Raw genomic sequence first — 16,200 nt, 5'->3', positions numbered from 1 at the left:
GCCCCTGTTCTGAAGCCATCCACACCAAGTATCCCCATCTAACTCTGTGCTCCCCAGCCCGCTCTGATCCACCAGCTCTGCCAGCCTCACCCACTACCCAAGCACTGTGCCTCAGGCTGGGCTGGTCACCCTGGGTCCTTTCATATGTTCACCATTTGGGTCACTGGAAATGCCCTGGCACCGCGCAGAGAGACAGGAGCCTCCCGGTCCACTCTGCCTGCATGGACTAGCCCCTTTCCTGCTGCCACCCAGCCCCGCCCCACCCCGCCTCTGTGTAGGTCATAAATTCCAAGGCCAGATGGGACCACTGTGATCTTCTAATCTGACCTCCTATATAGCACAGGCAACAGAATTTTCCCCCAAAATAATTCCTCGGGCAGATCTTGTACAAAAACAGGTGTGCTAAGGCTCAGAGGTGCAGCTCCAGGAGGCGGGGGGCCTGATCCTGAGAGAGAGAGTGGACCCCCGAGAAGGGCTGTCTCACTGGAAGAGGCACCCCTCAAGGACCGCATGGGGGCACAAGTGGGCACGATCTGTGAATCCGTGACAGTGTCATTAGGTTTCAGAGTCAACACCTCACCAAGGTGAACAGGAAGAGCTCAAGACTCTTTTAGAACTGTGTCATGGACTCACAGGTCATGCCCACCCGTGGCTCCGTGTGGTCCATTGGGGGTGCCCCTTTCAGTGCGACAGCCCTTCTCGGGGGTCCACTCTCTCTCGGGGTCAGGCCTCTCCACCTCCCGGAGCCGCACCTCTCTGAGCCTTAGCACGTCTGTCTCTGCTGTGGGCCCCACCCCCCAAGGGAGTCCCCTCTCTCTGGACCCCCAGGGCCTACACACCCCTGAAGGGGTTGATGCCCCCTGTTCTCTAGCCCGGAGTGACTCTCAGCCAGCATAAAACAGGAGGGTTTATTGAGAGTTGAACACAGCACAGGAAACTCTCAGGGCCTCAGACCTGGCCTCCTCCCTCAGCACAGCACATTCCAGTCCCCCTGCAGCCAGCTGGGCTCTGCCTGCTCCCCCTCTCCAGCCCGAGCCCCCCCTGCTTCCCAGCTGGGCATCTGAGATCCCCAGCCCCAGCCCCTCTCTGTCCATTGTCTCTCTCCAGGGAAACAGGGTCGTAAACAGGAAGGCCTGGGTCTCTCTCCTTTCAGCCCTCCTCTGTCTGGAACCGGCTGGCCAGGTCACTGTGGTCTCTCCCCGCAGCCCATGTCCTCCCACTGGCCAGAACCAGCTGTGACTCCCTGAGTCTGGGTCTCCCGGTCACCAGTCACTGGGGTCTCCATCCTCCAGGCCATCGGCTGGGGTCCCAAGTTCCCTCTCTGGTCCTCTGTACCCAACAAACCCCTCTCCCCTCACCTCGTTAAACCAGTAACGTCCGGGGTGTCACGGAGTCCCCGGGCGATGCTCTGGAACTGCTCCCACAAAGCCAGTCAGGACTTTGGGGAGCCTCTTCTCCCTTGGAGAAGACTTGTTCAGGGCAAGAAGCTCACACGTCTTCAACCTCCTGGGTCTCTCCTTGGAGCATTCAGCATCCTCTGCCCCTCCGTGTGCTTCCCACAGCGAGCCCACCCAGGCGGGGTCTGGGGAAGCCACAGGGTTCTGCACCCCACTTTGCAGTCAGACGTGACTCTCAGCCAGCAAAACAGAGGTTTATTCGATGACAGGAACAGAGTCTAAAACAGAGCTTGTAGATACAAGCGAACCAGACCCCTCGGCTGGGTCCATTCTGGGGGCAGTGAGCCAGACTCCTAGGTCTGCACTTCACTCCTTGTCCCCAGGCAGCTACCGACTAACCTCCCTCCAGCCCTCCTCTCTGCTCAGCTCCTGTTCCGGGCCAGGAGGTCACCTGATCCCTTTGTCTCCAACACTTTCAGCTGGCACCTTTGCAGAGGAGGGGCCCAGGCCATCAGTTGCTAGGAGGCAGAGTGCCCGGCAGTTAGGGGCACTGGCCCCTTCCTCTGTAGCAATCACACACCCTTATCCCACCACCAAGATACTTAAGAACTGCCTAGGGGACACTGAGGCACCAACACAGTATTCAGAGCAAACATTAGGAACAGTCCCAGTTCATCACATCCTGAGCTGGGTCTCCCGGTCACCAGTCACTGGGGTCTCCATCCTCCAGGCCATCGGCTGGGGTCCCAAGTTCCCTCTCTGGTCCTCTGTACCAACAAACCCCCTCTCCCCTCATCTCGTTAAACCAGTAACATCCGGGGACACTGAGTCCCACCCCCTCTGCATGCAAACCACTGGAAAACACAGAAAACCCAAGAAACCCCTGCACTTTGTCACCAGCTGTTTTCTGTGGTTTCAAATGAGCCCATTGCTGCTGTGCCTGGACAAGGGGCACAGCGCCTGTTCCTCCCTTGTGCTGATTTGGGGTTGCATTTGGAGGGTTTCCTGGGCAAATAGGAGGATGAGATACATGAATATTGCTAAATGAAAACTGAAATCCTGCCAGAGCAGCTGGCCTGTTCAGGCTCTGACTGAGCCCTACTGGTGCTCTACAGGCTGCTTTGGGAGGGCAGGGTTGCTCAGGACCAGCGGTGGTTGTTGTAGGGTTGCTCGGGTACTGCACATGCTGGGGTGTTGTCATGGGGTTGTTCAGCACATTGCTCTGTGCACTGGCTTGGAGGCTCGCTCGGGAGCACTTGGCTATAGATGCGGGTTTGTTATAGTAAGGTGCTCGTGAGCACTCGGCTGCTGTTCGGATGTTCATTCTGGTGGGGACACAACATCCTTCGGCTTTGTGTACACTCTTCAGTTCAGACATGGGGTGGGAGGCAGGGCAGACTTGGGCTGAGGACCCCAGGCAGCGTATCCCTGGCCAGTGCATGCTGCGCTGGGGTGTTGGTCCAGTGGCCCTGATAGGGTCATGTATGGGGATAGGACCTGGGACCTCTGGCTGGACTAAGCACGAGTCAAGCCCGTTAGCTGGGAGGCATTAGCGGACTCGCATGTGATCCAGCCACTAGAAGGGGCAGAGAGCTGCAGTGTGGTCGTGTAGTTATAACAGACTAATGGGAGACTGGAGGGGGTGCAGCCAGACCCAGCTGGGGAAAATTATCCAAACCCCAGCTCCTATGTGGCAGGTGTGATGCCAAGGGAGATGGAGGGTGGATAGGAGCTGCTTGGAGACCTGCCAGGCGAGGGGCTCTGCTGTGGGTGAAGTGGATTCTATGTACCACACCCATGACGGAGCTGTCTGAGCCTCTGACCTTCCCTTCTGTGCCCCGGTGGCTGGTGTCATGTGAGGGGTCCCAATAGTCAGTCCCCTTCCTTGCCTCCCCCCAACCCTGTTCCTGGTTCCTCCCAGTTCATGGGTGTGACCCACAGAACCAGCAGTTACACTGCCAGAATGTGACTAAGGCAGAACCCACTGACGTCACTTAGGCTTTCAGCCGGCCTGCCACTGGGTCCGCACGCATGGCCATGACGGAAGGTAAGGGGGCAAGGTACCATCATGGACCAAAAAACTGGCTGGGACAGTAGGGTTGGTCAACATTCACCGTGGCCGGTGCCTCTGATGCTACGGCCTGTTATAATATTTATTAATGATCTGGAACAGGGGGACGTGCAGATGACACAAGGTTATGTAGGTTGGGCAGGACCAGAGAGACCCAAATCCAGCCAAGAGAATGGACAACATAGTGGCAAGTGACTCACACTGTGCATAAATGCAAAGTAATGCATGGTGGTGGGGGGGGGGGGGACTTTTTAAAGCACTCAGACAGAGGCCGGGCAGAGTTGTTGTGTGCTTTTGGACATATAATACCAATGTTTATTTTTAAGCCTTTTTTATTTTGATTTTAAATTTTCACCGTTGTGGGAAACCCAGGGGGTGTATGTCAAGCATGTAATGCCGGCAGCTGCTGAGATGCAAAATGTTAAAACTTCTCATCAGCAGCAAAACCCGAATTGTTGATATCCCATGTCAAAATAAATAAAGTAAATATCCTTAAATCGACCCCTAAGAGGTTCTTGGGCAGCGCTGTTCTTCGTCTGATCAGCACCAATGGAAATATTTTTCCATTGGTTTGCGCATATGGTGAAATCCAAGTTTACTGACATTTACCAATAACAATCTAATCCTTCCACGCCTACTATACGTTACCTAGGGCCCTAGATGAACTGTATCAACCCCAGAAAGGGCTCCTGGCTCATTGCTGCCAGCTCAAGGAGATCTCAGCTCACGGGGCAGCTAGCTCTTGAAAAATGTATATATCTAACCAGGGGTTAGGATGCGTAAGGAATGGGCTGGGGAATGATCTGGGGACTATTCTAATGCCAGCAGATAAATCAATGGTGCAGCCTCCCCTGAATCCTGAATGCAGGTCTGAGCAGTCCCCTCACACAGAACTGGAAGGGGGGTCAGAGGAGTGACGAAGGATCCAGGGCCTGCAGAGCTCTCTTCTAAAGAGAATGAAAAGAGCGGGAGTGCTGCCTGGGGCAGGCAATAAGAGGGGTGAGGAGAAAAGTCTGTAAGAAATGACAAGCCGTGAGCAGGGAGCCTGGGAGCTGTTAGTCCTGTCCCATAACACACGAACCTGGGCATGCTCACTGAAATGACGAGGTGGCAATGCTTTCACATGGCAGGATTAGCATGTGGAGGCTAAAGACTTAGCAAAATGCAGAAAGAGACTGGACATTTTCTATGGATAACAGGAACTCGCCCTGCCCCTGTGTGACGCCCGAGCCTGACAGAGCATCTCCCACTGACGGGTGGGGTGTGTGTGTGTGCTACAGCCAGCATCCCACCAACACACTGTCCCCAGGGCACACTGGAGCCTCTCTTTCCCCTGCCCCCGCGGGCACCGTTTCTCTAACCCACCCCTCTGGCTCAGAGCAATAACCCACTGCCCAGATGCTGCCCAAGGCCAAGGGAGCAGCTGAGCCCAGCGTGGGGCCTGCATGGGGCACTGGGAGTGGGCCCTGTGTAGCCCCCTCATGCAGCCCTAGCTACAGTGAGAGCAGCAGGGCAAGTGCTGGTGCCCAGGCCATGGGGGGGGGTTGGATGTGCCCTGCTGTGCCCATGCTCAGCTGATGCCTGGGGGGATGTGCCCTGCCCCACTGTGCCCACACCTGGCTGGTGCTTAGGGAGGGATGTGCCCTGCCTTGCTGTGCCCACCCCCATCTGTTGCCCTGGGGGATGTGCCCTCATCCACTGTGCCTACCCCTGGCTGGTGCCTGGGGGGATGTGCCCACACCCATCTGTTGCCTGGGGGGTATGTGCCCTCACCCACTGTGTCCACCCCTGGCTGGTGCCTGGGGGGGATGTGCCCACACCCAGCTGGTGCCTGGGGGGAATGTGCCCTGCCAGGGGGGGATGTTCCCACACCCAGCTGGTGCATGGGGGGGTGGGGATTGGGCCCTGCCCTGATGTGCTCATGCCTGGCTGATGCCTGGGGGGATGTGCCCTGCCCCCCCATTTGTTGCCTGGAGGGCATGTGCCCTCACCCACTGTACCCATGTCTGGCTGGGGCCATGGGGGGGGCTGTGCCCACGCCTGGCTGGGGGCCGGGCTGTGCCCCAGGGGGGCTGTGCTCATGCCTGGTCGGTCCCAGGGGGGTCTGTGCCCATGCCTGGCTGTGCCCGCTGGGGGCTGTGCCTGGGAGGAGGGATGTGCCGGGGGGTTGTGTGCGGCTGGGGCCCGGAGTGCTGTGCCCGCCCCCAGGGGGAGGGCTGTGCTGAGGGGAGTCTGTGCTCGTTGGGGAGCTGTGCCCCGGAGGGGGCTGTGCCGGGGGGGTTGTGCGCGGCTGTGCCTCGGGGGGGTGTCTGTGCCCGGGAGGAGGGATGTGCTGGGGGGTCTGTGCTCGCGGGGGAGCTGTGCCCCGGGGGAGGGATGTGCTGGGGGGGTTGTGCGTGCTGGGGCCCGGGGGAAGGTCTGTGCCCGAGGGAGGATGTGCCGGGGGGGCTGTGCCCGGGGGGAGGAACGTTCTGGGCTGTGCCTGCGGGGGAGGGATGTGCTGTGGGGTGGGATGTGCGGGGGAGCTGTGCCCGCGGGGGGGCTGTGTCCGCGGGGGTGGGATTGCCGGGGGGGAAGCGTGCCCGAGGGGGAGGGCTGGCCGGGGGGGGGGCTGTTGCCCGGGGAGAGGGACATGCCCGCCGGGGGGGCTGTGGCCCGCGGGGGGTGGGACGTGCCCGCGGGGGCTGTTCCGGGGGGGGCTGTGCCCGGGGGGTGGGATGTGCCCGCGGGGTGGGATGTTCCGGGGGGCTTGTGCCCGGGGGGTGGGATGTGCGGGGGGCTGTGCCGCGGGCTGTGCCCGGGGGTGGGATGTGCCCGGGGGGGCTGTGCCCAACGCGGGTGGGATGTTCCGGGGGGGCTGTGCCCGGGGAGAGGAGGTGCCGCGGGGGGGGTGTGCCCGGGGGTAGGATGTGCCCCGGGGTGGGATGTTTCGGGGGGGCTGTGCCGGGGGGGGGATGTGCCGGGGGGGCTGTGCCCGCGGGGGGGGCTGTGCCCGCGGGGTGGGATGTGCCGGGGGCTGTGCCCACCGGGGGTGGGATGCTGCCGGGGGGAGCTGTCTCGGGGGGGCTGTGCTCGGGGAGAGGACGTTTCGGGGGGCTGGCGCGCGGGGTGGGATGTTCCGGGGGGCTGTGCCGGGGAGAGGACGTTCGGGGGGCATGTGCCCGTCACGGGGTGGAAGTTCCGGGGGGCTGTGCCCCGGGAGGGTGGGGCGTTCGTGGTGCCCGGGGTAGGATGGCCGGGGGGCTGTGCCCGGGAGAAGGGACGTTCCGGGGGGCTGTGCCTGGGGGGGGGCTGTGCCCGGGAGGGGGGATGTGCCCGCGGGTGGGATGTGCCGGGGGGCTGTGCCGCGGGGAGGTGCCCCCCCCCGCGGAAGGCGCACCCTGCCAGCCCGGGCGGCGGCGCCCCATTGGTCAGCGGCCCGGGGAGTCCTGCCGTTGCCCGATGGCCGACCGCGGCATCCTGCGCTCCCCGGGCGGGGCGGCCCCATGGCGCTGGCAGAGCCCGGCCACAGGCGGCGGCGGCGGCGGCGGGGACGCGGCGGCTCCGGGGCAGCGGGCGGGGCCCCCGCCGGGGGCCCGTGTCTGCGGCGGCGGGATCGGGCCTGGGAGCCTTGCACCGGGGGGTCCCGCCCGGCCGGCCGCCCGCGGGCACCATGAGTCGCTGCCCGCGGCGGTGCCACAGGCAGCTGCGCAGGGTCGTTCGCTTCTTCTACCACCTGGTCACCGGGACCCTCTCGCAAGGTAGGGAGCCCGGGGGGGGCGGCCTGTGTGGGCACCGTGGGGACGGGCGCCGGCAGCGGAGCCCGCACGGGGCTGGGGGCCTTTCCTGGGCTCAGGCTGGAGTCCCTTAGCCGAGCGGGAGGGGGGGTGTCAGAGCCCCCCCGTGGGTTATGGGGGCTGTTGCGGGGGCAGGCGCCCTGGTTTGGGGCACTCCCAAGGCTCCGCGTCTGGGTGCACAGGAGACCGGGGAAAGGGTCGCTGCGAAAGTCGGATCTGCTGTGGGACCGGGGCGAGGGGGTGTCATTCTCATGCACACACCGGGGCGGAGGGGGGCACAGCACTGGGCATTGAACTGCAGCCTGCCCATGCTCTGCCCCCCAGGAGAGATTATCTGGGGGGCTTGGGGCATGGGTTGGGGGCAGGGATCCAGTCTCCCCTCTGCCCCCAGACCAGCTTCATGCCTATGTCTGGCCCCAGCCGTAGGGGTTGCAGCCTTGGGGTCAGTCCTTGGGAGCCCACGCCCTGGGCGCTGCGAGCAGGTGTCTTTGATGCTGAGTTACAATCCAAACCTCTCCTTTCCCTGGGTCCGGGACACCAGCTGCTGCTTCCACAGCTGCACCAAGAGAGATCTCCCCCCCCCCCAACACCCTCCCTGGCTGGGCACCTGCCTCAGCCCCTTGCCCTGTGGCTGGGGTCACCCTGGGCACCTCAGTGATATCATTTAGCATCAATCACAGACCCTTTGGGAGACCCCAGGACTCCCTCTGCCCCACAGGGAAAAGGGGTGAAAGCCTTGGCTCCCATGCCCCTCCTTGGACAGAGGTCTTCATCCCCCTGCAGCCATTCACTGCCAGCAAACCCAGCCCCCTTCCCCCTGTCACGGGCTCTAGATTGCTCTGGATGGGGAGGCATCAGCCGCATGGAGCAACACCCCAACCCAGTGACGCATGCACAGCTGGCAGCGCTGAGTGACTGGAGCCTACCCCCCACCTCAGGGCGTGTCTGCCTTGCTTGAGAGCCGTCTAGTGCCAGGCATGCTGGTTGGGCTAACCCAAGAACTGACCCGAAACCAGAGCCAGCCCTAAACCCGGACTCCCCTATGCATTGGGCTTGCTGAACTCCCCCTGGTCCCATGCAACCCCTGCCCCTCCAGATCCCACCTGGCCAGAGCCTGCGCCTGGGCTCTCTGACCCGGCGTGCAGAAGTAGGTCCTGCTTTGCATCTGCACTTGTAGCCACTTCTCCAGCAAACCATCTCGAGCTGCTCACGGAGCTGGGGATGCGCAGCGGGATAGGGCTGTGGCCGTGTCCCCTTCCCCTGGAGATCCCCAACTGGGAAGCCCTGATCTCTCCTCCCTGCACTGGGGTGAGACTCGTGCTGCTCTGTGGGAGCCTGGCTCTAGTGTCTCGCTCCCTGGGGCTGACAGGGTGGGTGTTGTGAAAGCAGGATGCACTATGCTCCTGTGTGGGTGCTGAGGTGGATCACTCTATAGCAAGGCCCTTGGGCTTGTGTGGCCGCGTCGGCGCTGGGCGAGAGCGTGAGACTCGCGGTGTGCCCTGGCCCCTCACGCCATCTGGCTTCGTTGCGTTGTCAGTCTCACTCCACAGGACTGTCTGTGGCAGAGGCTACGAGGAACCCACTGCTTTGGCATGGTGCCTAGTGCTGGGCTGACAGGCTCTGATTTCACATTCAGCAGCCGTCAGGGCTCAGGAGCGGAGCAGGCTCGGGGCTCGGAGGAGAGAGTGTGCAGCGTGGAATGAGGTGGACAACTGCGGGGTGGCTGGGGGGCGGCCTCTCTCCTCTCTTAGTGCTGGCTCCAGTGTCCCAGGCAGTGCTAGGGGGTGCAGTGCCGCTGGAATAGCGGGGGCAAGGGGCTTTCGGGAGCTGCTCCCAACTGGGGGCTGGAGGTGCCTTCTGGGCCAGCGAAAACAGGCAGGGATGCCAGCAGGGGTGTGAATGACAGCAAACCGCTGCCCCCAGAAGTGGCACCCTCCTGTAAGCAGTTCCCGTGTGGCGCCCGCTGGTCCTGCCACTCCTTCCCTTGGCTTTTGGACCAGGGCCAGTGGGTTTGTGCTGATGTGAGTGAGAAGAGATGGGGGCCCATTGGAGGCCAGCTCTCCTATGCTCATCAGCTGCCCACCTTCCCCCGCCACATGGCCTGGTGCCGGGGCTTGGCTGCTGCAGTGACGTCTGTGCAGGCCTGTCAGAGAAACCTGTGGCAACCCATGTTCTGTGCCTTGGCGGCCGGAAGGGTCACGTAGCCGCCTGCTCCACCTCTTGGGCCCAGCTGCAGCAGCACGCAGCCCCCCGGATTGTGGCGTTGTCAAATGCCTCAGCCGCTGGCCAATTGCTCAGCTGTCGCTCCCCCAGTGTTGTCAGCTCACACGCGCGGGCTGTCGGCGAGGAACATGTAGGTGTCTGACGAGCCGGCGAATGCAATCCTCTGAGCCAAGGGGAAGTGCAGCCATTTGGAGCCCAGCCTGCTGAGCTCATCACTCTGCATCAGGCAATTACAGCCCTGGAGGGTGGTGATAACTTCCAGGCCCCACCCCAGAGCATTGCCACGGGCTGGCCCGGCCCATGCCTCCAGGGAGTGACCTGGAGAACCATCATGGCTGGTTCCCTGCTGCTTGGCTCTTAATTACACACACGCTCCCCCTGTGTGTGTCCATGTGTTTGCACACGCTCGTGAAGCCACGGTGCTATCCATTGTCACAGACTCACAAAACGCGCCCACTCATGGCCCGTGCGGTCTGTGGGGGGTGCCCCTTTCAGTGCGACAGCCCTTCTCGGGGGTCCACTCTTTCCTGGGGTCAGGCCCCTCCACCTCCTGGAGCCGCACGTCTCTGAGCCTTAGCACGTCTGTCTCTGCAGTGGGGCCCCTCAGGGAGTCCCCTCACTCTGGACCCCCCAGGCCTCCACCCCTGAAGGGGTTGATGCAACCCTGTTCTCTAGCCCGGGGTGACTCTCAGCCAGCATAAAACAGAAGGGTTTGTTGAGAGTTGAACACAGCACAGGAAACTCTCAGGGCCTCAGGCCTGGCCTCCCTCAGCACAGCACATCCCAGTCTCCCTGCATCCAGGGGGGCTCTGCCTGCCCCCCCTCTCCAGCTCAGAGCCCCCCACCTGCTCCCCAGCTGGGCCTCTGATATCCCCAGCCCCAAGCCCCTTCTGTCCATTGTCTTCTCTCCAGGGAAACAGGTTTGTAAACAAGGTGGCCTGTGCCTCCTCTCCTCTCAGCCCTCCTCTGGCCTCTCCGGCTGGAACTGGCTGGTCAGGTCACTGGGATCCTCACTTCATAGCCAATTGTCCTCCCACTGGCCAGAACTGGCTGTGACTCCTGAGCTGGGTCTCCCGGTCACCAGGTCACCAGTCGCTGGGGTCTCAACCTCCAGGCCATCGGCCGGGGTCCCGAGTTCCCTCTCTGGTCCTCTGTACCAACAAACTCCCTCTCCCCTCCCCTGTTAAACCAGTAACACCTGGGGACACTGAGTCCCACCCCCTCTGCATGCAAACCATTGGAACACACGGAAAAACCTAAGAAACCCCCCACTTTGTCACACCCCCAGAGAGAAGGGGAAGATTTGCTAGGATGGGAACGTTCTCCTGGAACAGTCGGTGGAGTGACCATCATGGGCCGCATGTCCCTGAGGGCATTGTCCCCTTACGGCCCAGTGAGACAGTGACATTGGCTCCGATAGCTTGTGAAGGTCCTGGAAGATGCATCATGCCTGTCCCACAATAAGTGGAGTGGGTGGCGGTGTGACGTTATTGATATAAACTGGGACCATATAGAACATGGGTTGCAACCAAGGTTCTGTAGTGGCACCAAATTCTATGTAAAGGGGGTCATATAAGGTGTCTAAGACCAGGTCGACTTCTGTTTATGTATGCGTCTTATGTGTCTCTTTCTGTAGTTGAAGTTATGAATATTGGCTGTTATTGTCTTATTTCACTTTCGTTGTTACTGGAAAAAGTCCAGACAGCTGGTGTCAGCTCTGCTAGCTGCCTATGGCCATTAAGGACCATCAACTACACAATTGCCCATCAAGAGAAGCGGATACGCCTGGACTCACTGGAGTAGCAGCAGAAACTGGCCATGTGACTGCAAACTCCATTTGCTGTAACTTTCCACAGTAGGAAAAGGATGTCTTACACCTGGCGAAAGTCTATACAGGCGAAGGCCTATCTCCATTTGTCTTCAATCCTGCTTCTTACCTCTGGAGGGACTTTGCTACAATCTGAAGCTCTGCACAAGGACTGATGACCCACCCAGCGGGGGATGTTCCAGAGACTCAATTTGAACCTGCATTTTTCATCTCTGCTACAAGCCTGAACTAGGACTTTGCCATTACTGTATGTAATTAATTCAGTTTAACCAATTCCTCTCACCTCTATCTTCTTTCTTTGTGATAAACCTTATTTTAGATTCTAAGGATTGGCAACAGCGTGATTTGTGGGTAAGATCTGAGGTGTAATACCCTTACTACCCCCCTACTAAACTACATCCTGAGTCCTGAACCCACGCGATCTGGATTCCCCTCGTGAGGTCACCCCCCATCCCGCCTGCTTGCTCAATCATGACTATGTGTGTAACCATTAGATGAGCGATGTACCTCACTGCTCCCCTACTATACTTGACCCCACCCACCGTACCCCCGCATTGGGACATTACAGACTGTATGTACTATATGCTAACACCATAACCAAATACCAGCGTCCCCCATACTCTGTGTGTTGCCTCCGATACTAATGATGACATGCCAAACTCTGTGTATCATCCTTATTTAAATATTCTCTAATAACATATTGACCTGTTGCGGGCTTGGTCCTTTGGGATCGAGAGATCCTTTTTCTTTACTGGGGTGTTGGTTTTCATAACCATCATCCCCAGGACGTGTGGGACTGGTGTGATACTGGAGACTGGAGTGTCTAAAATTGCTTGTGTATTGTGGTTAGCCAGAGGGGTGACACCAAAGTCCTTTTGTCTGGCTGTTTGGTTTCCTGAGAGGTGGAAAAACCCCAGCCTAGCTGTAACTGCCCTGTTTGAGCAATTGGTCCTGATTGGCACTCTCAGTTGGGTCCCGCCAGAACCACATCTCACAGCCGTGTTGTGATGAGTGGGGTGGGAGCAGATGTTTTAAGGGAGGAGACGGCTACATCTAACGCCCTGCAGGTGGAGGTGGGGACAGTAAGACCCAGGCACGCTGAGGATCTGCCTGCATTGCAGAGCAAGGCAGTCTCTGCTGCCTTGGTTTTTTTCTGACCTACATGGGTGCTCCATCTCTGCGGGGGCCCCAGACACAGCTGAACAAGGCAGCCAATGGGCTCTGTGCGGGTGCGCTCTGAGCTGTGGGCTCCTTCTGGGAGAGGCTGGTCACCTGCTCTAGGGCTTGCCCCGCTCCTGCGGGCTGGTGCAGGGCCCTTCCCGCCGATTGTTCTCCAGCTGCGTGAGGTGCCTGGGGGCTGAACCTCACACCTCCCTTGTCGCTGCCCTCCCCTGCGCTGTGCTGAGCAGTCATGCTTGCGGGGGCTGCAGCTGCTCCCCCCTCCCCTTCAGGGTCAAGCAGCCTCAGCTCTTCAATGCCAACTTCGATCCAGGGCATCCTCCCTTTGGCAGTGCTCCTAGCCATCTCACCAGCGCTCGGGCTGCCTGCTGAGAACCGCTGAACCCCCCAAGCGATGAGCAGCTCTGTTGCTCCCGCTAAGGCTGCTTGGATCGTGGCTAGCAGGTGAGCGAGCCGTCTGGTTCAGCCCTCCTCCACAACTCAGGAAGATTCATAGATTCCTAGACTGCAGGGACCTTGACAGGTCATCGGTCCGTCCCCTGCCTCATGGCAGGACCAAGACTGTCTACCATCCTGACAGACATTATCCAACTACTCTTAAATATCCCAAGATGGAGTTCCACACTACCCTAGCATTTATCCTGTTAAACTACCCTGACAGTTAGGAACTTTTTCCTGATGTCCAACCTAAATCTCCCTTGCTGCAGTTTAAGCCCATTGCTTCTTGCTCTATCCTTAGAGGCTAAGGTGAACAAGTTTTCTCCCTCCTCCTGATGGCCCCAGCTGGCCAGGGTTGGATCCATGAGGACACGAGGGAGGAATCTCCTGACATCCCACCCAGCCCCTGTGTCCCCCGAGCAGCGTGGGGAGCTCCTCACAGCTGGAAGAAAACCAGAGGCGAGCCCCCTGTGACAATCTGGACGGATGGAGAACTGCCTCTCCTCAATTCTCCAATCCGAGGTGCCTTTTACACTGCGTCACTGTGAGAAGAGCCACTCCCCGTCTGTTCACACACAACCTCCAGCGTGTTTCTAGCCAGGCACTCCTGAATCATACCGCAGAGCGACACCAGCAAACTCCCAGCCCCAGAAATGTGCATCTTGTACTGCCCAGCTCTGTCCTTCGGTGCAATACAAGCTCATGGCAAGGCCGTCATTTCATTCAGAGACAATGAGATGCACAGATCCTGTTATCTCAAATGGAGGTTCCCAAACACACTGGCTTAGAGAAAACAATAAAACAAGTTATGAACTATACAAAGATAGATTTTAAGTGATTACAAGGTGTCACGGAGTTTGCGGGGAGACAAGGCCCTGCACCACCGGCTTTCTGTGATTCACCGGGACTCTCAGCCAGCCAGTAAAACAGAAGGTTTGTTTAGATGACAGGAACACAGTCCAAGACACGTCGTGCCGGTACCGACAACAGACTCCCCCTTAGTTAGGCCCATCTGGGGCCCCCAGGGAGGCCACAGCCCCATTGGAAAGCCCAAGCCCCGTCGGGGCACCCCTCTCCATTTCCCAGCCAGCTCTAAACTGAAACTCCATCCCAGCCCCTCCTCCTCTGGGCTTTGTCTCTTTCCCTGGGCCAGGAGGTCACCTGATCTCTTTGTCTCCAACACCTTCAGCTGGCACCTTTGCAGGGGAGGGGCCCAGGCCATCAGTTGCCAGGAGACAGAGTGCCAGGCATTTAGGTGCACTGGCCCTTTGCTCTGCAGCAATCACACACCCTTATCCCACCACCAAGATACTTAAGAACTGCATAGGGGACACTGAGGCACCAACACTGTATTCAGAGAAAACATTAGGACTGTTCCCAGTTCGTCACACAAGGAATGAGGCATAAAAGCCAGAAACAATTACAAAGAAATAAAAGGTAAAATGCAGACTAATACCTAACTTAACAACCTAAGCGAATTTAAAGTAAAAGGTTTCTCTCACCGTATGCTTACAGCAGTTTGGCTGGATCCCTTCAGCCAGGATCTCTCGCCAAGTTCAATGATGCTTCCTTTTCAAATGTTGTTGATGCCATGAATAGAGCTGAGGGAAGAGAGGTGATCTGGGGCCTCTGGTCCTCATTTTTGTCTCTTTTTCTCCTCTTTGAGAATCATCTCCAGTTGGGTTCAGGCGACAGCCAGTCTGTTTACACAGGAAACCCCACTGTTCCTATGTCAATATGTAAATTGCTCACAACCTTCTTCCTGCCAGAGAACAGCCACTTACCCAAGTGATCGGTCATGTGATTAAGTTGACACCTGGCCAAGGCATCAACTTATCTTTGGTCTCTAAGGAACTGGGTTGTGCCTGTTTTTCTAAACTTGAAGCATGTCTCAGCAATGTCATACAATAGAATCTTAAAACTTTTCATACAATGTTGCCACACGTAGTTTACCAGGACACTAATGTTCAGCAGATTATGAGTTTTCCACTGACACCTCACAAGATATACTTTGTACAAAACTTATCATGGACTTGTAAAAAGGGTGAAGAGTACAGTCTGTCATGCCCCCATTCGAGCCCCAGGCCCAGTGAGTCGCACATTTATAAGAGTCACCTTCAAACAGCTGCCCAACCCCGGGGAGAGGGAGAGAGAGAGTTAACTGAAAATCCAGGAGCACACACCTGTCTTCTCTGCTCCCTCCTTAAACAGGGAATGTAGCATCTCCCTGAGAACTGATGGGGTGAAGGCCCACTTCCGGAGTCTGAGCCTCTAGGTGCTTCCAGGTGCTTCTCTGAGGCCATAAGGGCTAAAAACATTCTGGTTTGTGAACTGAAGGGGAGAGTTTCCCTGTAACGCTGCCTGCAGTGACCTGGGTGCAGATACCCCACACGAACCAGCCACAAACCCCACTGTGGCTGTGAGTTCTGTGCTTAGATCTCACCCACCAATGACTGAGTGCGAGTGAACTCCGGCGCTGGGACAGCCTGACCAGGGAGTCCCCTCGGGCTCTCTGGGTGTCTCGTCTCCCTGCTGAGCTGCCTCTGTGATAGCTGCGCCCTTGCACCAAGGATCACAGCAACATTCAGGTACCCCTCATCCCAAAGGACCCATCACTTACCCCAGGTCAGTTGCACCTTAGCTCTCGGACCAGAGACAGGGCTGCTGGCGAATCCTAGACTTACCTATAGAATAAATCTGACGATTGTTAAGGAAACACGAGTTATTTATAAAGTGAAAGCAGACCTGAGGTTTAAGGAAAGCACCCAATGTGGCGAGACTCCTGATTTTGTAATCTCAGGGGCTGGCAACACTGGGGCAGCTGCTCCATGAATGGGAGAAGTGTCTGTGTCTCTGGGGGTGTTTCCACACAGCCCTCACCAATGGGGACACGGACGAGGCTGGGAGCTACGGTTCTAATTTTCCAGGCCTGTCAGTGCGACCTTTCCCCCCACCCCAGCTGCCCCATGGCCATTCGATTGCACATCCGTTTCCGTGGCTTAGCTTGGGTTTTGATGTGGCTGTCTCGGGCTGGGCGTGAATCCTGTGTCCGTGGCTGCTGTGATTCTTCTGTGCCCTTAGAGAAAGGGCTTTGGGCTGGGTTGTGAACCCAACTATTTGTAAGGTGGCTGGGTGCAGAGGACCCCCCAGCACCAGCCAACATTCCCTCTCACTTCTTACGCACATGTGCAGAATGAATTTTGTTATGTGCACCAATATAGAGGTGACGTGTGGTGGGGGTGGGGCCGAGGGGTTCAGTGTGTGGGAGGGGGCTCAGGGCTGGGGCAG

The 16,200-nt window shown here is 58.6% G+C and overlaps 1 protein-coding gene across 4 annotated transcripts in view; it reads left to right on the top strand.

Moving 5' to 3' along the window:
• The window catches only part of KCNIP2 (potassium voltage-gated channel interacting protein 2), a 140,307-nt gene that overhangs the window by 64,270 nt on the left and 59,837 nt on the right, over positions 1 to 16,200 (top strand). Inside the window, exon 1 of one of the 4 annotated variants that reach the window (XM_032795702.2) lies at positions 7,108 to 7,208. The exons of the other annotated variants lie outside the window; for them this stretch is intronic. Within the exon in view, the coding sequence (XP_032651593.1) occupies positions 7,121 to 7,208 (88 nt within the window). The 5' untranslated portion in view covers positions 7,108 to 7,120. Of the gene's footprint in view, positions 1 to 7,107; positions 7,209 to 16,200 lie in introns of those variants that run through there. 4 annotated transcript variants of the gene reach the window in all.

The sequence above is a fragment of the Chelonoidis abingdonii genome, chromosome 16 (assembly GCF_003597395.2).
Source record: "Chelonoidis abingdonii isolate Lonesome George chromosome 16, CheloAbing_2.0, whole genome shotgun sequence".
In the NCBI taxonomy this organism is placed as follows: Eukaryota; Metazoa; Chordata; order Testudines; family Testudinidae; genus Chelonoidis; species Chelonoidis abingdonii.
This window is presented reverse-complemented; position numbering and strand designations above follow the sequence as displayed.